This window comes from Marmota marmota, unplaced genomic scaffold (genome assembly GCF_001458135.2).
Source record: "Marmota marmota marmota unplaced genomic scaffold, marMar, whole genome shotgun sequence".
In the NCBI taxonomy this organism is placed as follows: Eukaryota; Metazoa; Chordata; class Mammalia; order Rodentia; family Sciuridae; genus Marmota; species Marmota marmota.
Window position 1 is genome coordinate 12,256,206 of NW_026000075.1, and position 26,118 is coordinate 12,282,323.

Consider the following 26,118-nt stretch of genomic DNA (forward strand, 5'->3'; position numbering starts at 1 on the left):
TGAGTCATACCTTAAAGAAATGATTGTTTAGATGGGTGAGATAAAAATATATGCTAGCTGGGCATGGTGGGGTGCATGCCTGTAATCCCAGCAACTCAGGAGGCTGGGGTGGAAGGATCATGGGTTCAAAGCTAGTCTCAGCAACTCAGCAAGGCTCTAAGCAACTTAGCAAGACCCTGTCTCAAAAAAAAAAAAAAAGTATGTATGTGTGTATACACACACACACACACACACACATACATATGTTATACATATATGGGCATATGTAATACATATATATGCATATATGATATAGTTGAGCATGATGACACACAACTATAACTCCATCTACTCAGGAGGCTGGGGCAGGAGGCAGTCCAGGCAACTTAGCAAGACCCTGTCTTAAACATTTTTTAAAAGACTAGGGATATAGCTTAGTGGTAGAGCACTTGCCCTGAATGTGAGAGGCCTTGGGTTTGATCTCAGTACTAGGGGGGTGCGGGAGAGACAAGAAAAAAGAGAACAAGAAAGAATTTTATGGTAGAAGTATATATATGTATGTTAGCAATGAGGTAAAGTGTAGGGGAAGTAGTCAATTCTTTGGGATATAGGGATGCCTTTAAAAGCTTATTAAAGTAAGTGATTTTTGAAGAGTTGTTCACTGTATGGATGGGGAAGACACTCATTCCAGTAAGGACATTGTTACTAATGCCATAGGCCTAAGAGATCATGACATTTTAAATAGCTTTGTATGGATAATGTGAATGATGTGTTTACAGGAGTGAGAGGGGATAATAGGGATGTTATCAGAGGAGGTTGACCATTATCCAGAAAATTTTTCTATTTGGTACTGGGGATTGAACCTAAGGTCCTGCTTGCACTAGACAAGTGCTTTACCAGTATACTACATCCTCAGCCCTATCCAGAATATTTTTAGGTGGGTAATTAATATTAATAAAATCAGGGAAAGGAGAGGTAGAACAAGTTGGTGGCTAAATAAAATCAGATAAAGATTATTTGGCAAGTAGGAGGAGATACAATTCCAGTGAGGTAGAACAGTTTGCAGCTGTTAAAGTAATATCGCTGGGAGTATCAAGGGCTAGACTCTCAAACTAAGTGATTAAAAAAATCAAAAGGGAGAAGAACAACAAAAGATGTAGAAACAAGACATATGACTATTTGTTTGTGTGTGGTAAGGGTGAAGAAAGAATCAGAATGATTCCCAGATAATATATGTTGGGGGGAATTTTAGAAGATGATAGTGCCATCTTCTGAGAAGCTGGTATAGAAGGAATAACAGTCAGTTTGATGTTTAAACAACTTGAGTTTGAGTTGATAAGAAACACCCAGAAAGAAGTATTCTGTAGGTATTTGGATCTAGAGCTCCAAATTGAGAGTCATCAGGATTGGATCATCATGGAAGTAGACATGATAATCCATGTCTACTAGGAAGTGAAGGATAAAAGTGTTGAGGACAAAGGATGAACATTTTGTGGTTAGATCAGGAAAAAGAGCTGGTAAAGAAGACCAGGGGGTGATCTGAAAGGAATCTCCAAATTTGTTAGAGATCATTAGTGACTATTAATAATTGGGTTTCAGTGATGTGATAGAGGTAAAATTCAGATTACAGAATGATTTTGTATTATATTTATACGTTGAACTAAAGATTTAAATATTTTATTAAAATTAAAATTATGAAATAATTGGAAGATTTAAGTTGAAAGGATTAAAGAATTGGATAACCAACTATTATGTACCCATTATACTTTTTATTTTTAATTTTTTAAAATTTATTTTCTGTAGTACTATGGATTGAACCCAAGGGCCTTAACCACTGAGCAACATCCCCAACCTTTTTCTTTCTTTTTCTTTTTTTTTTAGTTGTACATGGACACAATGCCTTTATTTATTTATTTTTATGTGGTGCTGAGAATCGAACCCAGTGCCTCACACGTGCTAGGTAAATGCTCTACCACTGAGCCACAACCCTAGTCCCCCCCACTTTAAAATATTTATTTTTTAGTTGTAGTTGAACACAATACCTTTATTTATTTATTTTTTAATTGTTTTTATTTTTTAAATACATGACAGTGGAATTTATTACAATTCTTATTACACATATAAAGAACAATTTTTCATATCTCAGTATATAAAGTATGTTCACACCAATTCATGTCTTCATACATGTACTTTGGATAATCCAATGATGTTCATCACATTACACCATCATTGCTAACCCCCTATTTTTTATTTATTTATTTTTATGTGGTGCTGAGGATCTAATCCAGGGCCTTGCATGTTCTAGGCATACTAGTTGAGCTAGGTGTGCGCTCTACCACTTAGCCACAACCTCAGGCCTCCCCAGCCTTCTTTTATATTTTAATTAGAGACAGGGTCTTGCTGAGTTTGCTTTGGGCCTCAGCCTTATGAGCTGCTGGCTTTATAGACTCATGACACATCACCTAGCTCAGCTTACTTTTTATTATTTAATGATTATAGACTCATGAGGAGTTACATATGAGTCTTTCTAGTTTCCTGTAGTCACTATTCAGTACAACAAATGTCCTGGACTACTAAAATGCTAGAGTCATTTTGTTTCTGATGTCTCAGTACATTATTGTTGTCTGCGTGCTATCATTTTTTGAAATTAAAAAATGTTTTAATTGACAGTAAATTGTATTTGTTGTGTACATATTTTGGTGTTTTGAAATATATATACATTGTGAAATGGTTAGAAGATTTTGCATTCACTCTCTTTGCCTGTGATTATTAATTATAGTGAACATGGTATACAGTAAATCTTTTGAACTTATTCATTCTACCTAACTGTAATTATATGTCAGTCGACAAACATTTCCCCCTAATTGCTCCAGTTTCTAGTAGCCACCATTCTACTCTTATATGAGATAAACCTTTCTAGATTCCACATGTGAGTGAAATTCTGCAGTATACGTCTTTCTGTGCCCGACTTATTCCACTTAACATACTGTCCTCCAAATTTATCTATGTTGCTGCAATTAACAGTATTTAATGCTTTCATTACAGCTGAATAGTTTTCCATTTTGTATATATACCACATTTTTGTTCATTTTTCTGCTGATGGACACTTAGGTTGATTCTATACCTTGGCTATAGTGACTAGTGCTGCATTAAATGTGGGAGTGCAGGTATCTCTTTGACATACTGATTTCATTTCCTTTGAGTGTATGCCTAGTAGTGAGATTGCTGTATCATATGGTAGTCCTATTTTTAATTTTGTGGGTCATCTCTATACTGCTCTCCATAATATGTATACTAATTTGCACTCCCAGCAACATTGTGTAAGAGTTTATTTTTTTTCCATATCCTTGCCAATACTGTTATCTTTGATAATAACTATTCTAACAGGAATGAGATGATATCTTGTTGTGGTTTTGATTTACACATCCCTGATAATGAGTGATGTTGTACATTTTTTCATATTCCTGGCCATTTGTATGTCTTCTTTCAAGAAATGTTTATTCAGGTCCTTTGTCCTCTTTTAAGCCTGGTTACTTATTCAAAGGTTTACTATTGAGTTGTTTTGAGTTACTTATGTATTTTGGATTAATCTCTTACCAGATGTGTAATTTGCAAGTAAAGTGTTTTCTCCTGTTCTGTAGGTTGTCTCTGCATTCTGTTGTTTGTTTCTTTTTTGTGTAAAAGCTTTTAGTTTGTGATCCCATTAGTGTATTTTGCTTTTGTTGTCTATACTTTTGAGGTCATATCCAAAAAGTCAGCTCCCATACCCATGTCTTAGAACTCTTTCCCTATTTTCTTCTGGTGGTTTCATAGTTTCAGATTTTATAATTTTTAGTGTAGAGGTCTTTCACTTCCTTGGTTAAAGTTATTCCCAAGTATTTCATTTTCCTGTAGCTATTGTTAATTAGATAGTATATAGACATATTACTGATTTTATATGTCTAATTCATATCCTATAACTTCACTGAATTCATTTATTAGATTTAATATTTTTGATAGAGTTTTAAAGTATTTTATCTATTTAAGACCATGTTATTTGCAAATAGTAATAACATTTGGATGCCCTTTATTTCTTTCTCTTGCTTTGTTGCTGTGGGTAAGACTTCCATTACTGTGTTGGGTATAAGTGGCAAAGTGGGCATCTTTGTCTTGTTATAAATCTTGGAGAAAAAGCTTTCGTTTATTCCCATTCACTATCATGTGAATGGCTGTGGGTCATTGCTGTGGGTTTGTCATGTATTATCTATTATTGTCTTGAGGTACATTGCATCTATACCTAATTTCTTGAAAATTTTTATTATAAAGGGATGTTGAATTTTGTCACATTTTTTTTCTTCCTGGATCAAAATACACTTCCTGGATCTGTTGAAATGATTATACAGTTTTTATTCTTTAATTCTGTTAATGTGTTGTGCCACATTTATTGATTTGTGTATATTGAACCCTGGGACGAATCTCACTTGATTATGGTGAATGATCTTTTTAATGTGCTAGTATTCAGTTTGCTAGTATTTTGTTGAGATTTTTGCATCTGTGTTAATCAGGGATAGTGGCCTAGTTTTCTTTTGTTGTGTCCATATGTGGTTTTGGTATCAAGGTAATGCTGACCTTGTAGAATGAATTTAGAAGTATTACCTTCTCTTCAGTTTTTTGGGAATAGTTTGGGAAGGAATTGGTATTATTCGAATTCAGCAGTGAAGTCATAAGGTCCTTGGTTTTTCTTTGATGGCAGACTTTTTATTACTGATTCAATTTCCTTATTATTGGTCTGTTCAGATTTTCCATTTTTTTTTAAATAATTTCATCTTGATAGATGGTATGTGTCTTTTTACCAGTGAGTTTTATACTTTCAAATTCCCTTTAATATTTATTGTAAGACAGTTCTGGTGGTAACAGAGGAGAGTTTTTCTGGGTACAGTCTTCTTTTTTTAAAATATTTTTTTAGTTGTAGATGTACACAATATCTTTATTTTACTTATTTTTATGTGGTGCTGAGGATCTATCCCAGTGCTTCATGCATGCGGGGCAAGAGCTCTACCACTGAGCCACAACCCCAGCCACCCCACCACAGTCTTCTTGATTGGCACTTTTTTGTCTTTAACACTTTGAGTATAGGATCCCACTTTCCCCCTTTCTTGTAAAATTTCTACTGAGAAGTTTGTTACTAGTCACATTGTAACTCCTTCATATATAGTTTACTTCTTTTATCTTACCGTTCAAAATCCTCTCTTTATCTTTAGTCTTTGACAGTGTGATTAAAATATGTCATGGGATAGTCTTAAATTTTGAGTAAATATTGTTGGAGATTTTAGACCTTTATGTACCTGGATATTTAATTTCTGGGGATTGAACAAAGGGATGTTCTATCAGAGCTATATCCCCAGCCTAAGTTGCTGACACTGGCCTTGAATTTGTGATCCTCTTGCCTCAGCCTCCCAAGTTGGTGGTGGATTACAGGTGTCACCACCATGCCGGGATATAACCTATTTCTCTTTTTTTGTAGTTCCTTTTGAATACAAATGATTTATGCATGTGTTCTTTTGATGCCGTCCCATAAATCCTGTACTCTTGGAGCATTTCTTTTATTTATTTTTTCTTTTCTCCTCTCTATATTTTCGAATACCCGTCTTTGGGTTTATCCATTATTTTGCTTAATCAGTTCTACTATTGATGCTCTGTTGCATTTTTTTTCATTTATTGTATTTTTCAGGATTTGTGTTTGTTTTTTTTTTTTAAATCAATTGCTCTTTTAAATTTCTGTGACAATTTTCTGACCTTTTTGTTGTTGTTTACAGAGCTTCCTTAAAATAGCTATTTTTAATTCTTGGTCAGGCCATTCATACGTCTCCATCTTATTAAGGTCAATCACTGACAACTTTTGTCCATTTGGTGATGTTATTTCCCTGATTGTTTTTGATTCTGGTCTGCATCAATTAAGTAGGGACTTATCCCAGCCTTGTACTCTGGCATTTTCTGGGAATGTCCTTCAATAGCAATCCCTAAACCCATGATTACTGCAGCTGTGGTAGTTATGGCCATAAGCCCTGGATTGCATGACTGGTGCAGAGTGGGCTGATATCCTGTGACTTCTGAGGCTGGCTCAACACTGGATTGGAATCCTATGATTGCTGAAGCTAATTCAGCACTGGGGGATACCAGAAACCTACTGTTGCTGAGATAAACCTGCAACTGAGATTTGTACTGAACTCAAGGCTTTTTCAGTAACTTGGTGCTGGTGGGCTACAACACAAGACCTTTACAGAGTTACCATCTGATGCCAGTAATATAAAAGTGTTCTTCCTACCCTCTTCAATGTGTCTATAGGCTCAGTCTGGGTATCAGCATGGAGGTCAAGGGCTGTCAAAGTCTGCCTGATGATGGGTTTTACTATTGGAGGCCCAATACTGAAGTCCTATGATTCCGACCTCTTCTTTCCCCAAGCAGATGGTATTTCTATCCGTGCTGTGCTGCTGCCTACAACTGGGGGAGGGGTGACACAAGTAATATAAAAGCGTTCTTCCTACCTTCTTCAATGTGTCTTTTATTATTATTATTATGCTATAACCAGATACTGAGATCTCTTACCAGATTTCTTTAGCTTTTGTGAAGGTAATTTCATACATGAATAGTCATTCAAATTGATGGTTCTTCAGAGGGGTGATGACTGGAGAGTCCTCTTCCACCATCTTGCCTTACCCCACTCTGGGAACTAGACCCTAGATGCTAATCTATCAGGATGGGTTGTGAAACTACACAGGAATCATAAATTTAGATTCTTACATTATACAAGCCTGGAGTTTTGATTCTCATAGGTTCCTCCCTCCATCCCTCCAGTACGAGCAGGCCAGGTGTGAGGCATGAGTGGAGCTTTTTCAGTTCCCTTTTCACATACTGACCAGCCCTTTTCAGGATATTGTCTCAAAATTTTGGGTATTTTGTCTGCGTAGCCCCAACATACTCCTGTAGACGGCCTTGGGAGTCAGCTGGAGCTTTTATCTCTGGCTTTGTGTTTTTTTCTCTCTCTCTCTCTCTCTGGTACCAGGGATTGAATCTAGGAGTACTTAAACACTTGAGCCACATCCCTAGCCCTTCTTTTTGTGTTTTATTTAGAGATGGGGTCTCACTGAGTTGCTTAGGGTCTTGCTAAGTTGCTGAGCCTGGCTTGGAACTCACTATCCTCCTGCCTCAACGTCACTGGGATTACAGACGTGCACCACTGTGTAGTTTTCAATTTCTTTCTTTCTGGCACTTGGGAATTTCCTTCTCCCTTCCTTCTTTTTGAAAAGGGCTAGGGGTATAGCTCTGTGGTAGAGTGTATGCCTAGCATTGTGAGACCCTGGGTTTGATCTCTAGTACTGAAAAAAAAAAGTGGGAGCAGGATTTGAGGTTGAATTATATTATTCTCTTTTTGAAAATATTTATTTTTTAAATGGGTGATAGATACGTGGTTGTGAGCTAAAATTGGAAAGATAAAAATAAGTGTATGTGTCTTCTTTTGCCTTGTTCCTGTACCAGTCCCATCCCATCGCCTTTCCCTAGAGATTGACCATACACTAATTTATTCCAAAAAGCAGTTTTAAACTTTATAAAGTAGTGATTATAGTTTAATTTCATAACCAATATTCAGGATTTTCCCCCATATTTTTAACAAGTGGTTATTGTGTTTTCTTCTGCTCTGAGAGCATGTAAGTTAAAACTTTATATTTCATTTCTATGTTTTTATGTATGTTAATGGATTATCTGTGTTTCAATCTTTGTTCACTTTAGAAACTCCTCAAAATGTGAATTTGACAAAAAAGCATAAATTAATGATTAGATTGTTTTATGTGAAATTTTAAAATAGTAGAACTTTAACCCTAATTTTTGGGAGGTAGTAGAAATGATATTTTAAGATATTGGATCTTATTTAAACACAATGCAGATATCCTTAAAAATTGTCCCAATTACTAACCAGTCCATGCTGTTGATTGCAAAGGTACAAATAATTGCTCAAAGTCAGAAGTCTGTCAAAGATAAAGGTCTCTGCTGGGTGTGATGGCAGCTTGGCAGCTAAGTCAGGAGGATTCTAAGTTCAAAGCCAGCCCCAACAATTTAGCTGGGCTCTAAGCAACTCAGTGAGACCCTCTTTCTAAATAAAAAAGGGGCAGGGAATGTGGCTTAGTGTTTAAGCACCCCTGGATTCAATACCTGGTACTGAAAAAAAAGATCTCTTTTGGGTTCCCTAGTCACAATTTATACCACTGATTGCCTAACTACAGCTTGGTGAAATTTAGTAAAAATTTAGGCTAGAAATTGAAGTCTTTTTGACATAATATGTTTTCTTCCTTAGATCAACCTCTCCACTTCTCCTACACCTGCACAGTTAATAAGCCGTTCCCAGGCTTCCAGTTCTACCAGCGGCAGTATTACCCAACAGACTATGTTATTAGGGAGTACCTCCCCTACTCTAACGGCGAGCCAAGCTCAAATGTATCTCCGAGCTCAAATGGTAAGATACGAGCTACCAAAGTCTTTCAGTGTTCAAGGACTTAGAGATCAAATGTTTCTTGATTTGATGCAATGAGGAATTTTTAATATTTAAGATAGTGCCTAACAATTTTGTGTATATGATCAGTTTCTTATACATTTATGAAAGTTATAAAAATTCTAATTTGAATTAATAATACTTCTTGGTAATAAATAATATTGTTAACTTTGGGAAGCTAACAGATTCTATGACATAAGAATGGTATTTTTTAATAAGTTTACCAATTTCAAAAACTTTTTTCACATTTTAACATCTCTGAAATTGCATTTTATCTTACACTTAATAATTACTACTTACAATGGTACATAAATTGTTATATATTTTTGACATGTTAGATTTGATGAAATAGTTAGAAGTGTTAAAGCCTCATTATTAGCCATAAGTAAGAGGTTATATCCTGGGACTGTCTGAAATCATATTGGAGTGCCTATAATTTACCAGATGATTCTTAGCTTTGGTTATTCCCATCTCAGATTCTGTATGGTTGTATTATTAGGCTTACTTTGATTTTTTTTTTTTTAATTAACACAGGAATGTGAATTTGGTATTCTGTGATTGGGTACATACTGTTTTTTCTAATTTAATTGTTGAGCTTCTTTAAGGAATGTAGAAATGGTTGACATATATTTTATTTGATGTCTTTACAGGAAGCTAGACAAAAGCTTTGGCCCTAATGTACTTTTTTGTGTATTTCTGGATCCCCAGTTCACCACCTAAAATTGGAAAGGAAGTTTGCAGTCACATTTCTAACAGTAAATAATGATATGACTAACCTGTTATTCACAGATTATTCGAAGTATTACCATATTTCTGGGTCCCCTCATGATATCTTCTTTAAGTAATAATGTTACTTTAAAATAGGGCAGAACCATTTTAAATGGTTGCTATTTGGCCATTTTTGACCTCTAAAATTGATAGTTCGTATGGTTCAGAATAAATGGAATATCTTCTCTTTGGGTTAGTGTTTCCAGGATGTTTGTTTCATAAATTAAATAAAATATCTTTATGTGAAAGTTATACTTTGTTGTTAAATTCACTTGAGTTTAATGAAAGACTAAAGAAGTTTCAAAAGATCCCATAATTGGTTGTTTAATTTAAATAGCAGTGAGGAACTGAATAGTCCTTAAAATAATCTTGAAATAATATATTTATACATTCTTTGAAGCAACTGTCATAAGTTACTAAATTGAGTTGGATAATGTGAGTGAATTGTATTGCCTTAGAAATTAATGACATTTGTTTAACGTTAAAATTTTGAAAGAGATGGTGATGAGTGAATGAATTGAGTATGACTTTCCTTTTTTTTTCTTCTTTTGATGTGAAGCTCTTTTGTTCTATTTTAACATTTTGTGGCATTTACATTTAGAATATTTCTTTACAAATAGTTTTTAAATCAAAAGAAACCTAGGTTTGTCCTTTAGATCTTCTCTAGCTGAGAGAAATGTTATAGTCTAGCGTGTGGCATAGTTATGCTCGTGGTAAAGAGGACTGAAGAAACTTTTTAGTGTTTCTTTTCATGTTTTTCACTGAAATTTAATTTGTGTCCCAAAATAGTAATTATAGTTGTCTGTTTTAATTTCCCATTTTAGGGATCCTGAGATTGTAGTTTGAACTGGGAGAAAAATTAAGTATGACAGCTTATTTGGGACAAAATTTAGTCTGAGAATTTCATATTACCAAAATATATTTTCTTCTTTGAACACTGATTTATTTTTGTACTCATCGAATCATGAGCTCTTTCAAAACCGTTTGATTTTTTTTTTTTGAGTTCTCTATTATCAGAAACTTCCCTTTGTCATGTAAAATGTTTTGCTTAGGAGATATTCCTAAACTGCATTGTCTTTATGTCATAAATTTCAGTCTTTCTTGCCTGCTATACATTGTGTGTGGGACATGTTCTTTTGTCTTAGAGTATTTTTTTGGTTTTCTGTCTGTACAGCTGATTTTCACACCCGCTACCACTGTGGCTGCTGTACAGTCTGACATTCCTGTTGTCTCGTCGTCATCGTCATCTTCCTGTCAGTCTGCAGCTACTCAGGTGAGCTTGTCTAGCTTCATAATGTGGTACTTGAGGTCTGGATTTTTAGGTTAAAGATATTGCATTTGTAGTTCAACTACTGATGGTTTCAGAGCTCTTTGTCATGCATTTCAGATTGAAATTTTATAAGATACAATAAGAATTCCAAGAAATTTTTTTTGTTTTGTAGAAATTATAATACAATTAAACAGATATTTAGGTTGTCTGACATTCATTTATGAGAGTTATGCTAATAACATTTTTAGATTTATTGTAGATTTTTCTTATTATATGTGACTTTATTTTTTGCAGATTCATCTTCAGGCAACTGTGAAATAAATCAGGGTGAATGATGGATTTTAGATTTAAAAATCAATTAAATTGGGCAAATTTTAAATTTAAAAAATTAAGTAGAATATTCTTTTATTTGATGCCATGGGAAAATAAACCTACCTTTCTCCTTACACCACTCATAAAAGTAAGCTAGAAGAAGCATGCAGACTTAAAGATAAAAGCAAAAACTGTTAAACATCTAGAAGAAATCAGGAGAATATCTACAAATCCAGGGTAGGCAAGGCCTTTTTAGATAGGATACACAAAAACACTAATCATAAAAGAAAATAATGATAAGTACTTTTGTACTCATTGAATCATGAGCATTACTTTATTAGAATTAAAAATGGTTCCTTAAAAGACTTCCTTAAAAAAGTGAAGAGGCAAGCCACAGATGGAGGGAAAATATTCATAATACATGCATCTGACAAAAGACTTGTGTCCAGAATATACAAAGTATGTTTATAACTTAATAATTAAGTTCTAAGGGCAGGAGAATCACAAGTTTGAGACCCACATCGGCAATGTAGCAGGACTGTGTCTGAAAATATAGGGCTGGGGAATGTAGCTCAGTGGTAGAACACCCCTGGGTTTAATCCTCAGTGCCAAAAAAAAAAAAAAAAATCAAACAAAAACAAATGGCAAAAGATTTGGAGATGTTTCACAAAAGACCAGTAAGCACCTGAAAAAATTCTCAGCATCATAATAATTATAGAAATTCAATCAAAACCATTGTGAATATTACCATACACTTAATAGAATGGTAACATGTTGGTGAGAATGTGGAGCAACCAGACTCATGCATTGCTGGTAAAAATGTAAAATGAAAAAGTACAACCATTTTGAGAAAAAAAAAATTGGTAGCTCCTTATATAGTTAAATATACATTTAACATATGACCCAGCAGCTGTCCTCCTAGATGTTTTCCATGAAAGATATGAAAACATACATCTACATAAAGACATAAACTTTTAATGTTCTTGATAGCTCAATTCAGAATAACTCCAAACTGAAAATACCAATGTCCTTCAAAAAATTGTTGTGTATTCATACAGTGGAACACTACTCAGAAAGAAGAAAGGAATGAACTACTGATGCATCTCAGAAACATGTTTAGCAGAAGTCTAGGCAAAAAGAGTATATCCTCTGTGATTCCATTTTTATGAAAATCTAAAACAGGCAAAACTATCCATAATAAGGGAAATCAGATTAGTGAGTGGTATTTGGGGCAGAAGGTGGGGGAGATTGGGAAAGGGTATGAGTCAACTTTTACGATGATGGAAATGTTTTACATCTTGATCAGGGCAGTGGTTATATTGTGTGTATATAACTCCTAGAACTGGTTCATTCATTTCATTGTACACAAACGACATCTCAATATATTTGGTAAAAATGATTTAGAGTGAATGAAGTTTAAATAATTGAGTAGAATATTACTTTGATACAGTTTTGTTATTTTTCATAGTAAATGTTTTAGACTCCTTATGGCAGAAATGGATGTTTATTATAAGGATCTTAATCTTCTAGTAATAAAAAAAATGAGATAGTTCTTTGGTATTTTCCATATTACCTCTGCATATTATTTTCTTTAGTAATAAAGGCTAGTTTTCACATGAGTGTATGAAGGTGGTAGTCAGTTAAACTCAGGGCTGTTACAAGGAATAAATGTGACAACAATCAAAAAGTACTTAGCATAGTACCTGCTATACAATATCATATAGTACTAATTACTATTTTTGTTCTACATTGTCTGAAAATGAATATAAAGTTGGTTCTAGGATTTTAAGTAGCTAGTAGTAAAGAGAGAAACACAACCACTTAAAGGATTTACAGTTCTCAAGGTAAAAAAAACCAGTTGCTTGGGAAAACACAACTGTTTTTAACATGCTCTCTAGAACACAATTTGTTTATGAGTTCTCATGAAGAAAAAATCTTAGGGGTGTGTGTGAGAGTGTGCGTGTGTGTGGTATAGCACTGAGGAATCAACCAGGGACCCTTTACCACTGAACCATATCCCCAGCCCCCTTTTAAAGTTTTTTTATTTTGAGACAAGTTCTCAAAGTTGCTGAGGCTGACCTTGAATTTGGAATTCTTCTGCCTTGGCCTCCTAAATTGATGGGATTATAGGTATGCACCACCGTACCAGGCTTTACAACATCTTTAATGTGAGTATAGTCAAATTAGTTTATTAAAGTATAATCCCAGGTATTCAGGATGCTAAGGCAGGAGGTTTGTGAATTCAAGGCCAGCCTAGACAGTATAGCAAGACCATGTCTTAAACAAACAAGTAAATAAAAAAGTGGTCTTTGAGTCCAGTTTGATGTGGTCTGTGTGATGATCTGTCTTAATTCAAGAATGTGCTTTCAAGGAACTAGAGAACTGGATTGACCTTTAGGAATCTCTTGACAAATGTTTTTTTTTTTTTCTTTGCTGGGCTTTGGAAAGGGGAGTGAATAAGGCTAACAGTGGTAGGTGATGCTAAGGCTTTTTAACACTGAGGGTAACTTTCCTCAAGTTCAGAACTGTTTTGGAAAATTTCTGCTCTACTCTGATTTAAATTTTTTTTTTTTTTTTTTTTTTTTTTTGCAATTGTAGATGGACAGAATGCCTTCATTGTATTTGTTTGTTTTTATGTGGTGCTAAGGATCAAACCTGTGCCTCACACGTGTTAGGCAAGTGCTGTGCCACTGAGCTACAGCCCCAGCCCTTTACTCTGAGTTTTAAAATTATATTTGCAGTTTCTAAAAAAATTGTATTTGTAATTGATAGATATTTGAAGTTTTATTTTAATATTTTAAGCTACAAAAGTCAATATAGCATTTAATTTTTCCTCAGCATTAGACAGTTTTTATAATATACTATTAAAAATGAGAAATTTGGGATATCTTACCCTTATTTATTATTTTAAGTGCTCCAGTCCTTCTATCATGCAAAAAGAAAAAATAATTTTAGAAAGATATTATAGGGCAAAAGATATATAGAGAGAGGGAGGAATAAGAAATTTCATTTACCAAGGGTATCTGGGGAATGAGAAGGTGACAGCCATTAAGATGTACCTTGTATAAAATTTGTCCACAATAGGTAGGCTGTGTATATTTGATGTAATAATAGTTAAGGGTTTTTAAAATTTGGATTTTGGAAATTATAATACAGTCTTTCCCATCAGCATTAATCTCTGCTTAGAATTGTTAAATCTGAATCTTAGATAAGTACTATACAATTTGATATAGAAATTAATAAAATCCATTCATAGTATGTATATATATCTATCTGGTTTCTTTTTTATAAACATCTGTGTCCCAGTCTCTGCTCTATGGCCATACAGATAAAAAATAGCTAGAATTTAAAAGCTAGAAACTCAGCTTTGTTGCCAGCGCTGTGATATTGACTCTTAATTTCTTAGTTACCTTGCAATGATAGTATGCTATGATAATTTCTACAGCATTTGTTTGATTTGAATTAAATAACTGATGTAAGAGCATTTTGGCAGTGGAGACTCACTATAAAAATGTAAGGTGTGAAAATTAGCAAAAATACTTAATGCAAAATTAGACTCAAAATCAGAATGTTTCCCTCGTTTGATAATAGGAAAGGTTCAGGTGAAATGAAAATTGGATATAGATTGCCCCAATATTCCTTGTCTTAGGATGGATTTTTTTTTCTCCCCCCAAACCAAGCTCTGTCAAGGAAATCTGAACATGTGGTCTATTAACAGCTAAATTATGTTTTGGCAATATAGTTTACATGGTTGGGATTTGTGTATAAGTTTTTATACACACACACAGAGATATATATATATAGCATTGTATATAAATATATACACGTGTATTTTCTTGCAGAATTCAGAAACAACGGGAAAATTAGAATGTACTCTAGAAATGGATATGGTGCAGGTTTTAGGATTCATTGTGTCAAATCCTCATTTATTGTGAATATGCTTTTCACTTCAAGGAATGCTCTCAAGATTTTCAGATGATTATTTACCCTTTGGTTATCATTTTTGCATAGTCTGTTTTATAGATTATTTACAGCTAACATAGATTCTATATTGTCTTTCTTTACCTGGGAGATTTTAATGTGCCTCCATCAGATACTTTGTTGAGGTTTTTGGGGTATATGTGAACAGATTTCATTGTTAGCCTGAGAACTGAGTATACTGAAAGAAAAACGCTGTGTAAGATGTATTTCAAAATCAGATATAGGAGAATACCTGAGATTTGTGAAGTTTTTGATATGTTTAAACACTGAAATGTAGGGAGTACAAAAAGGAGTGTTGGGCTGGAGTTGTGGCTCAGCGGTGGAGTGCTCATCTAGCACCTGTGAGGCCCTGGGTTCAATCCTCAGCACCACATAAACATAAAATAAAGGTATTGTGTCCAGCTACAACTAAAAAAAATAAAATAAAATAATTTTTTTAAAAAAAGGAATGTTAGAGATAGAACCTATTAGCTAGCCATAGTCTCAGTATTTCACAGACACATACATTAATAATTCTAAAGTAAGCTAAGACATTGTGCTGTAGGCCAATATGATCCCAATTCTATGGAAAAATCCTTTTAGAGGAAAGGGAAAAAATTGTTTTCCAACAAAGGGCTTTGGGGTTATTGCTCTAGGAGCATGAATGGGATTTTATTAGGCTTGGAAGAATGGACTTCAGGAGATAACTCTGAGGTGGATTGGCATTTAGGCAAGAGGAGTTTGTGGGGGAAACGAAGGAAGTGCTAGATATGTTTTGAATGGGGAACAGAACAGTTTGGCAAGAATGTGAGAATTGTGGGCTAGAGGAATAGAAAATGCGGCACAAAATGGTTTGGGCCTAGATTGTGAAGGGTTTGAGTAGCAGTCTGAGAAATACCTGCATTGGTGATTTTATTTTTGTATTAAACTTTAATAATACAGTGGTTATTAGTCCATTATGTTAACATTGATAACTAAATATTTGAGAAAAATCAGATGTTCCATATAGTTTCACTTAGAAAATTCTTTCAGTAGCTTAGAATAGAATTGATTAAAACTTAGACTTCCTAACATGAACATTTTTTCAATACCTGCTGTTGACTGAACACTACATTGGAACTTGGACAGAAGAAATATAGCCTTTAAGCATCAATTAATGATGTATTTTAAGAAAAAGGGCACACATGAAACTGAAAAACACTTATTTATAAAGCAGCAGTATGTTATTTGCTTTGTCACTTTGCAATTTCTTTTACTTCAGTTTCCTTCTCAGGACCAGTGCTAGCACTAAATGTATTTGGTATATTTATTCCAGATAAGCAAGAAGTTAGGCAGCTTACTTTCTGCCTTGCTGTTTGGAAATGTTATAAATCTCAGGTGAGAGTAATTGGGATAATCCTTGCCTCCATCCACATATAGTATATGTAGAATAGCCCCAAGTATAGATAGGAGCTATCACACAAACCATGAACAATTTTTTCAGTTCCTGAGAACTAGTTCTCAGAGGCAATGAGTGTTCAATAACAGCAACAAAATTTAACTAAATTAAAAAAAGAGTTTCTGAAAATGCTCTTAACAAGTATCACAATGGGGTAGGTGATTTGATGAATTAATTTTCCTTCTTACAAGATTAATATCCCCTTACAGTCTCTATAGTTAGAGCTGGTCACTTTTAATGTTATATGTTACAGAGTAGTTTCCTCATATTCATAGTCCATTTGAGATATAACCACCCACACACTCACAATCTGTTGTCATTTAGTCTTTCATGATTCATCCTTCCTCTGCATTATTCAATCCCTCCCTTCCCTTTCTCTCCCCTTACCCCTGCCCCTTACATCTTTTTAAAAATTACTGCATGATATTTAAGATGTGATTACTTAGAATAATTCTCCTTTTCTTCAGGATTAACCACTTGTTTTAAGTACTTGGAATGTGTGACAAGTATAATATAATATAATATAAATGTGTTGTCATTGTTGTAATTGTAATGATTACCACATCAAAATCATCTGTTTTCATCCTTATTTTCTGTTATCTGATTCTTAGGTTCAGAATTTAACATTACGCAGCCAGAAGTTGGGTGTGTTATCTAGCTCACAGAATGGTCCACCAAAAAGCACTAGTCAAACTCAGTCATTGACAATTTGCCATAACAAAACAACAGTGACCAGTTCTAAAATCAGCCAACGAGATCCTTCTCCAGAAAGTAATAAGAAAGGAGAAAGTCCAAGTCTGGAATCACGAAGCACAGCTGTCACCCGGACATCAAGTATTCACCAGTTAATAGCACCAGGTAGGATAAAACTTTTATTTTATACTTGCTTTGTTTATTTTCTTAGCAGACAGAGCAAAAACAAAGATGTCTATGACTTGAATAAGAATGACATTTTAAAATGTGAATTTCCTGAGTTAAAGAACATCTCTCTATGTAGCTTTTTAAAAGGAGAGATTTAAAAAGCCCAATAGCTAAAACAGTAAAATAGACATTCTTTGTTAATTGATGGTTGACTAATGTCTTTATTGAGTGCTGGTCTCTCCTTGTAGAAATAAAATCTTTTAGCTTTTAAAAGAGATTTGCCTACTATGTTGCCTATAGTTTATTATATTTTAGTGGAACAAATTTAAAAGCTTCTAAAAAAGCAAATACGTTATTCTGTTTAAAGTCATCTATGGGAAGAATTTGTCACTTTCCAAAAATGAGGACTATGCAAATAAGTAAAGTTATTTTCCTTACTATGTTGTTTTTTTTTCCCCCCTCTCTGATTTCATCTGGGAGAAAGATGTCAGGGAATCGGCTAAGTCACTTTCATTCGTGTCAAGCTTTAAAGCTCACCTGTGCTTCCTCTTCTTTCTACAGATAACCTTGCCTCATGGTTCTTACACTGAAAATGTTGGGGCCATCCCATCCAGTGTGAGCTTCCTATCTCTTACATTCATCTAAGTATTTTTTAGGATTGAGCTTCCTTCACTTCTAATAAGATAAAGTGTTACCTGCTTTCTTCTTAAGATCAATACCATTTGCTTATGAGCCCATCTTTTTTTTTAACCTGTTCCTGACCTTGTTTAATAGTTACTGTAGCATGTTTTATCTTCTCATGCTGATCCTTTGCTTCTCGAGCATGTTAGGTCTTCCCTATTCTTAACATATCTGCATATTTTCGACAGCAGTATAACTGTTATTTATTGTGTATGTGTGAAAGAGATGCACTAGGCTAGACACTTCATAAAAAAAAAAATCCTTTGTTCCAACAATCTTATTAAGCATCATCGTTCTGTTTCTTTTTACCTGGTTTTATCTTTTTTTTTTTTTTTTCTTTTTTCCCTTCTTTGCAGTACTGGGTGCTCTACTGTTGAGCTATATCCTCAGTCCCTTTAAAAAACAATTACTATTTTTTTTTCTCTATTTTGAGACAGGGTACTAAGTTGCCAGGGCCAGTCTCAAACTTATGATACTCTTGCCTTAGTCTCCTGGGATACCAGGCATGTGCCCCCACTAACTGCTTTACTTTTTAGAAAGTTTTTCTACACTATTGAAGTTTGCTTTTTTTCCTACTTACATCTATTTCTATTTTCATTTTTCCTCTATGTTAAATTTAACATCATTCACTACTTCACCAAATGTTAGAATTTTGGGTTGGTCTGATTTCTCTAGTTAAAAATTTCTCCTCACTGAATACTTGTAACATTTTGTGCTCTTGTATGGTTCTTTTTTTCTTTTATAGTTATCTATATAATTATTGATCTTAGCTTCTCTATTAGATAGTAAAGTCCTTAAGGGGAGATATAATATTGAGTGTTTCTGTATTACCTTTTTTTTTTTTTTTGATACTGGGGGTTGAACTCAGGGGAGCTTAACCACTGAGCAGCATCCCCAGCCATTTTTATTTTTTACTTTGAGACAGGGTTTTGCCGAGTTGCTGAGGGCCTCCTTAAGAGGCTGGCCTTGAACTTGCAATCCTCCTGCCTCATCTCCCAAATTGCTGGGATTATAGGCATATACCATTGTACCTGGATGATTCCTGTATTTTTGATAGATTATGTTGAAAATTCTGATTTTTTTTCCAGTGAGAGTACTCTCTTTAAGGAAATGTGGGATCTATCTCTCTCTCTCTCTCTCTCTCTCTCTCTCTCTCTCTCTTTCTCTCTCAGTTGGGAACTCTTTTAGGTTTAGTTCAAGCAAGGAGATTTACTTTTGGATTATTAGGTCCTCTTAACCAATACCCGGTTGCAAGTTGCAACTTACTCTTTCCTCTTTGGTTTGTAGTTTGCTAATTATCTTTACTGTTATAAGGGCAATATTTTATGTAGGTAATAACCCAGACTGCCAGAGTCTCAGGTCACTTTCAGTTCCAGATTCAGATCTTACTTACATTAACCAAATTCCAGTTTTCCACGATCCTGTTGATTAGAAAAAAAATCACACCAGAACATCTTAAACCACATAAACCTTCCCAGGTACCAAACTTATAAGTTTGTTTAAGCCTCATGTTGCTATTACTCAAAGCAATTCATATATTCTGGCAAGGCAGCAGCTATATTTTATACTCTCCTAGTTTCTCTCCTCTTATTGATGGGAAGTTAATCTGAAACTAAGATATTTTGAGAGATTATAGAATTGGTAACTTGGCCTTTTCCTCAACCAGAACTGTTGCTTCATTTTAAATATTAAAAAAACTACCTGTGTTCTAATGTAAACCACATTAATAATAATTATATTGGACATGTTTATTGTTTCCTTTATATGTATTTTTAGAATGCTAAAATAATATTTTCTGAACCACTTCTCCTTGGGTGTAGAATTCCTGCTTGTTAGTAATTCTTTGTGTGTGTGTGTGTGTATATATACTGGGGATTGAACCCAGAGGCATTAACACTGAGCTACATCCCCATTCCTTTTTATTTTGAGACTCTCTTGTTAAGTTGCTGAAACTGGCTTCGAACTTGTGATCATCCTATCTCAGCCTCCTGAGTCATTGGGATCACTGGCATGCACCACCTTGGCCTGGCAGTAATTCTATTTTAATGCCTTCAGTAAAGGCAAACTTAAACCAAATGTATCAAAATCATGAACTGTATTAGAGATGAAAATTTTTAAAACAGTTTTTAGAGCTTTTATTAAATTAGTCTAATTAGAAAATACATCATTTTTTTGCAGACATTAATTAAGTATACAATGAAAATATCTGCTTTAGCTGCTATAGTAAAATACCTCAAACTGGGTAGCTGGAAAGCCCAAGATTAAGGTCTGGCAATATACAGTTTATGGTGAGATGTCTTGGTTTGCAGATGACCTTTTTCTTGTTATGTGCATTTCCTCTGTATGCACAGTGGGGTAGAGGTAGCTCTTTGATGTCTCTTTAACATAAACACACAAATCCTGTCACTTCAGGGCCCTACCCTTAAACCTCATTTAACTTTGATTAATCTTTAGATGCCAGGGAAGTTAGGGCTTCAACATATGAATTTTGTGGGGTAGGGGAAACTGCCCATAACAAGTCCCTAGACTCAGGATTATGAGTTCTATTAGACCCAGTGGTGTCCCTTACCTGCATTTAATTACTAAGAGTTTGTTAATCTGTAATATGTTGGATTAGTATAGTGCCATGCCTACCTCATGGCGTTGTAACTTGAGTGAAAAAATATATTATTATAAAGAACAGAGTTATTTGGGGCTGGGGCTATAGCTCAATGGTAGAGCACTTGCCTTGCAGGTGTGAGGCCCTGGGTTTGATCCTCAGCACCACAAATAAATAAATAAATAAATAGAGATCGAGTCCATCTATAACTAAAAAAATATTTTTAAAAAATGTGTGTGTGTGTGTAGGAAAGAGAAATGATGCCAATCATTAGTCCTCCAAATAAAAATGATGCCAATCATTAGTCTTCCAAATATTCGGCCACCCTGATAATAATTGTTTAAAATCAGAGGAATTAAGCAACATGATGTGTTTTTCTAGAGTACTAGGCTTTTCTTGTATGATGGGGACATTGTTTCAGATATCCTCAAAATTGGGCTGGGGATATAGCTCAGTGGTAGAGCACTTGCCTAGCATGCACCGAGGCCCTGGTTCCATCCCGAGCACCATTAAAAAAAAATCACAGTTATAATGTCAAAATATTTTTCTCATGTGGACTTATGAACTAATGTAAAATATATAAATTTATTTTGACTTCTGATCCAAGAAAAATTTAATGTAGGTGAAAGGATAGGCTATTACTCTATTGAATTATCAGCTCTAGAATATAAACAGATCATTTACTCTCTAGCGCACAAAAATCAAGTATATGATAAATTTAGGCTGGGTGTGGTGGCACATGCCTGTAATTCTAGTGTTTTGGGTGGCTGAGGGAAAATCACAAGTTCAAAGCCAGCCTCAGCAACTTAGTGCCCTAAGCAGCTTTGTGAGACCCTGTCTGAAAGTTAAAAAAAAATAAAATAATAAAAGATCTGGGGGTGCATCTCAGTGGTAAAGCACCCCTGGATTCAGTTGCTAGTAACAGCAACAACAACAAAAGAAAATGGTAAATATAATTTATATTTTAATATAATTTATACTTTAAAATTGAATTAAAGTTTATTTCCTTATGTATAGGAAGGGGATAATAATTTCTACCTACTCCACAGGCATTTTATAAATATAGATGAGACATGTGAAAGCATCTTGCCTTGGAGGAAAACCACTATATGAAAATCTGAGATTTTGTTAATCCACCTTCTTTGAATACTGTATAACATAGTCTATATGCACACATTTATAAAGAGCTGACAGTCTTTGTTTGAAGTACCAGTCTACTTACTATGTGAAAATTATTTTGTTAGATGAAATTTTAAACTTAATTTCCATGTGTGTGTATTTTGCAGTGCTGGGGATTAAACCTAGGGCATGCTAAGTATGTGTATGCTCTACCACTGAGCTACACCCTCAGTCCCTCATTCTTTAAAATTAATTACTAGATATCTACTGAATCTTCTAAACACTCTTTATTGAGATGTTAATTAGATGTTAATTTCTTTAATGGATCCCTAAAATTTTAAATAATAACCAAATGTGAAAGTATTTAAGAAAAAAGGTGCTGGAAGTTTTTATAAGGCTTTCGTTACACATGTTGTTAAATGTAAAAGTAGATAAAAGGAGCTGGGGTTGTGGCTCAGTGGCAGAGCACTTGCCTAATACATTCGAGGCCCTGGGTTCCATCCTCAACACCACATAAAAATAAATAAAATAAAGGTGTTGTGTCCAACTACAACTAAAAAGTAAATATTTTTTAAAAAGCATTTAAAAAAAATAAATACAGGGCTGGGGCTGGGGCTCAACAGTAGCGCACTTGCCTGGCATGTGTGAGACATTGGGTTTGATTCTCAGCACCACGTATGAATAAATAAAAATAAAATAAAATAAATTAAATGCAAGTCTTTCAGACATGTAATAGAACTTTTATCATTTTCTGAAATTTCAGAAAAAAATTATGCCCTATCTTTAGATCTATTTTAAATTGTTTGCAGTTTATCTTATAACAAACCCAGTTTCTATTTTTACTTACATAGGGAGGATTTTGCTACTCTATGTAAATATGTGCACCAGCATGCAGAAGAGGCATAATGATGGGGCAACTCTTCATAGCTCAATTATGATATCCTATATATTTTTATCCCTGTTGTGAATGTTTCTTCAGTGAAGAAGATCTGATACCATCTCTTATGAATTACCGTGGGTTTTTGTGGTGGGGGGAGCGTTAAAGAAGATCCTTTGGACAGCATGGGCTTCTGATTGCCTCATTTTCTGCAAGCAAAACTAGTGTTCTCCTAGTTTTGGAATGGCCTCTAAGTTTCACTTATTATAATGGTTATTTAACTATGCTGTAAGACTTACACATATTTTGCTTAATTGAATTACATTTTTATACAAAACATTTTCTCTTCCTGGAAAAATAAACAGAATATTTGATCTCAAATTTTGAAACTTATTTAGGTAACTTTGTAATCTTGCCTATGTTTAGACATAGGATGAGATATTTATTTTATTAATTTTAATATACAGTTTTATGACTTAAAGTTACCTTTCTATGTACTATACTTGTTCATCTATGATACTCTCAAAAAGAAATTCAAGTGCATAAATTTTGCTAAAAGTTAATGTGGCTATTCTGATGACCGATAAATAGATTATTTTAGGCAGTTTTCTATTGGAACTTTTCATAGTACAGGTATTTTATCACATTTTTATAGTCTTGGGGCTGGGATTGTAACTCAGTGGTAGAATGCTTGCCACTGGGTTCAATCCTCAACACCATAAATGAATGAATGAATGAATGAATGAATCATGTCCATCTACAAATAAAAATATTTTTAAAAAACTTAGTCTTTCAAGGAAAAACTGTTTCTTACAAAATTTCAAATTACCCTTATCTTAAAGACTTGCTATAGAATTCTAAATGATTATGTCCTTCATGATGTGAAGTTTCTACCTTTATATTTATTTAAAATTTTCTGACATTTTTTGAAATCAGTACTAATTGTTATTTTTTTTTCTCACAGCTTCATATTCTCCAATTCAGCCTCATTCTCTAATAAAACATCAACAGATTCCTCTTCATTCACCACCTCCCAAGGTTTCCCATCATCAGCTGATATTACAACAACAACAGCAGCAGATTCAACCAATCACACTTCAGAATCCAACTCAAGATCCACCCCCATCCCAGCACTGTATACCACTCCCAAACCATGGCCTTCCTCCAGCTCCAAGTAATGCCCAGTCACAGCATTGTTCACCAATTCAAAGCCATCCCTCTCCTCTAACCGTGTCTCCCAATCAGTCACAGTCAGCACAGCAGTCTGTGGTAGTGTCTCCTCCACCACCTCATTCACCAAGTCAGTCTCCTACTATAATTATTCATCCACAAGCACTTATTCAACCACACCCTCTTGTGTCATCAGCTCTTCAGCCAGGGACAAATTTGCAGCAGTCTACTGCTAATCAGGTACAACCCACAGCACAGTTGAATCTTCCATCCCATCTTCCACTCCCAGCTTCTCCAGTTGTACACATTGGCCCAGTTCAGCAATCTGCCTTGGTGTCCCCAGGTCAGCAGATTGTGTCTCCAGCATCACACCAGCAATATTCAACCCTACAATCCTCTCCAATCCCAATTGCAACCCCTCCACAGATGTCAGCATCTCCTCCAGCTCAGATTCCACCACTGCCCTTGCAGTCTATGCAGTCTTTACAAGTGCAGCCTGAAATTCTATCCCAGGGCCAGGTTTTGGTGCAGAATGCTTTGGTGTCAGAAGAGGAGCTTCCAGCTGCAGAAGCTTTGGTCCAGTTGCCATTTCAGACTCTTCCTCCTCCACAGACTGTTGCGGTAAACCTACAAGTACAACCACCAGCACCTGTTGATCCACCAGTGGTAAGCCCTTGGAAGCTCTTTGACTTTCTTGCTGAACTAAAAGTAAAAACTTTTTTCTCCCACACTGTTATATTGCTAAACCTAAATGCCTATGAATTTTAAAAGCTTGGTATTTCCGTATGTCAGTATTCTGACAAACATGCTATATGGGCAAAAAAAAAAAAAAAAAAATGCCATTATTTATTGTAGTATGGTTGCATGCTTGATAATCTGTGATGGTTATTTAAGTCCCTCGTTAATTTTATTACTATTTAAACAAATCCATCTGCTATCTTTACAGAGTTGATTTTTTTTCCCCAAGGGAATGCATTTGAACCAGTGTCATCTGCACAAAGTTTTTTCTCTTAAGGTGATTATCCTTCATAGATCCCTTCTGTTGGCTTGTGTGTTCTTGTGGTTTATCTAGCTACCCTTTTTGGTTGTATGCATTCAGAAGTCCTGGGCCTTGAGAGGCTTTGGTTTCAAGGTGGAGGAGGTATGCTTGTATGATGTAATTTTTTGGTAAAATTATATTTTGTAATTAAAATTTTATAAATAATTATTCTAGGAAAGAGCCCAAGTTTGCAAAAAACATAACTGATATTTTATTTCTACTGAGGGAAAGTATATACTTAAAATATTTCTAACTTAAAAAGCTAAAAAATCTCAGTAAAAATTGCAACGCTGGGAATGGAAGAAAATCTACGGAAGGAGTAAAAATTTTGAGTAATTGAGATTGTAATGAAATTTATTAGAATAAACTTCTAAAAATGGTTACATGTTGTTTAGAAAGGAAAATTATCTTGAAAAACATTTAAAAATAGCATCTAAGGGATTTATAAAATAATTTACAATAAATTTGGAATAAGAACTCTAAAATATTTAGTCAGAATAATCTAATTTATATTTTTTACATTTTATATTTTATATTTTTATATTTTGCATTTTATAAATCCAATTTATATTTTTTTCTTTTCCTTTTAGTACTAAGGGTTGAACTCAGGGCTTCTTGCATACTAGATACATTCCCAGTGCTTTTACTTTTATTATGATACAGGGTCTTGCTAAGTTGTCAGGCTGGCCTTGAATCTGTGATTCTTCTTCCTTAGCCTCTTGAGTAGCTGGGATTTCAGGTTTGAGCAACCATGCCCCACTCATAATTAATACTGAGAAGAAGAATTTTCCTAAAAGGAGGTTTTTGCATCATACCTCACTGAAAAGATTTTATTACTTAAAAGCTAATTGGCTTAGAATGGAAAGGAGTTTCAGAGTCTCCATAATGGGAAACATTTGGGATCTCAGAATGCAAATTTATAGATATTTTATTCTTATCATTCTGAGTGATCTTAATAAGCATAGATTGAATTCCACTTGCTGTTACCCTTTTTAACAGACCTTCACAGAAACAACAGTACTAGAAATGTTTGTCATTTATAATTATTATGTCTCTATATTTTCTTTTAATGGATTTCTTAAGAGTTTACAGTGGGTACTGTCACAAAAACTGTTTAGGAATTATATGGTATCTTCAGAGAAATCAAATTTAATTTAAATTTTATTTTCTATCAGGTTCAGTTGTTTGGCTCTTAACAAGTAAAAAATAAAACACCTGCATATTCCTTATATTTTCTAATTGTTTTTATTAAGGGAAAAATATTTGGGTAGAAATATAAAAAATAGAACACTTTAAAAACTAATTAAATTAAAACTGAAAATATTTAAGGTTGCATTTTGTTGATTCTTGCCTACCTCCCTTTTAAAGATTTTTTTTTTTTGAAAAAAGTTTCTTATCTCATTTTTGGAAGAGTTTTTTCCTATGAAATACATAATTTTCTCTGTATCACGGATATAGTCATTATGCTTGCTGTAGATGTTTTCCATTTACCTTTCCTCATCTTTTAACTTTCTTTGAGTA

The 26,118-nt window shown here is 34.3% G+C and overlaps 1 protein-coding gene across 10 annotated transcripts in view; it reads left to right on the forward strand.

Annotated features, from left to right (window-relative positions):
- Positions 1 to 26,118, forward strand: part of Phc3 (polyhomeotic homolog 3) — an 81,476-nt gene that overhangs the window by 23,574 nt on the left and 31,784 nt on the right. For 6 of the 10 annotated variants that reach the window (XR_007351651.1, XM_048814310.1, XM_048814311.1 and 3 more), the window contains 5 exons: positions 8,309 to 8,467; positions 10,446 to 10,544; positions 16,863 to 17,109; positions 23,353 to 24,224; positions 24,526 to 24,573. Coding sequence is in view for 9 of the 10 variants with exons in the window: in XM_048814310.1 (XP_048670267.1) it covers positions 8,309 to 8,467; positions 10,446 to 10,544; positions 16,863 to 17,109; positions 23,353 to 24,224; positions 24,526 to 24,573 (1,425 nt within the window). In the remaining variant the exon portion in view is untranslated. The remainder of the gene's footprint in view (positions 1 to 8,308; positions 8,468 to 10,445; positions 10,545 to 16,862; positions 17,110 to 23,352; positions 24,225 to 24,525; positions 24,574 to 26,118) is intronic. The other 4 variants (XM_015494280.2, XM_048814316.1, XM_048814312.1 and 1 more) reach the window with 3 other exon arrangements.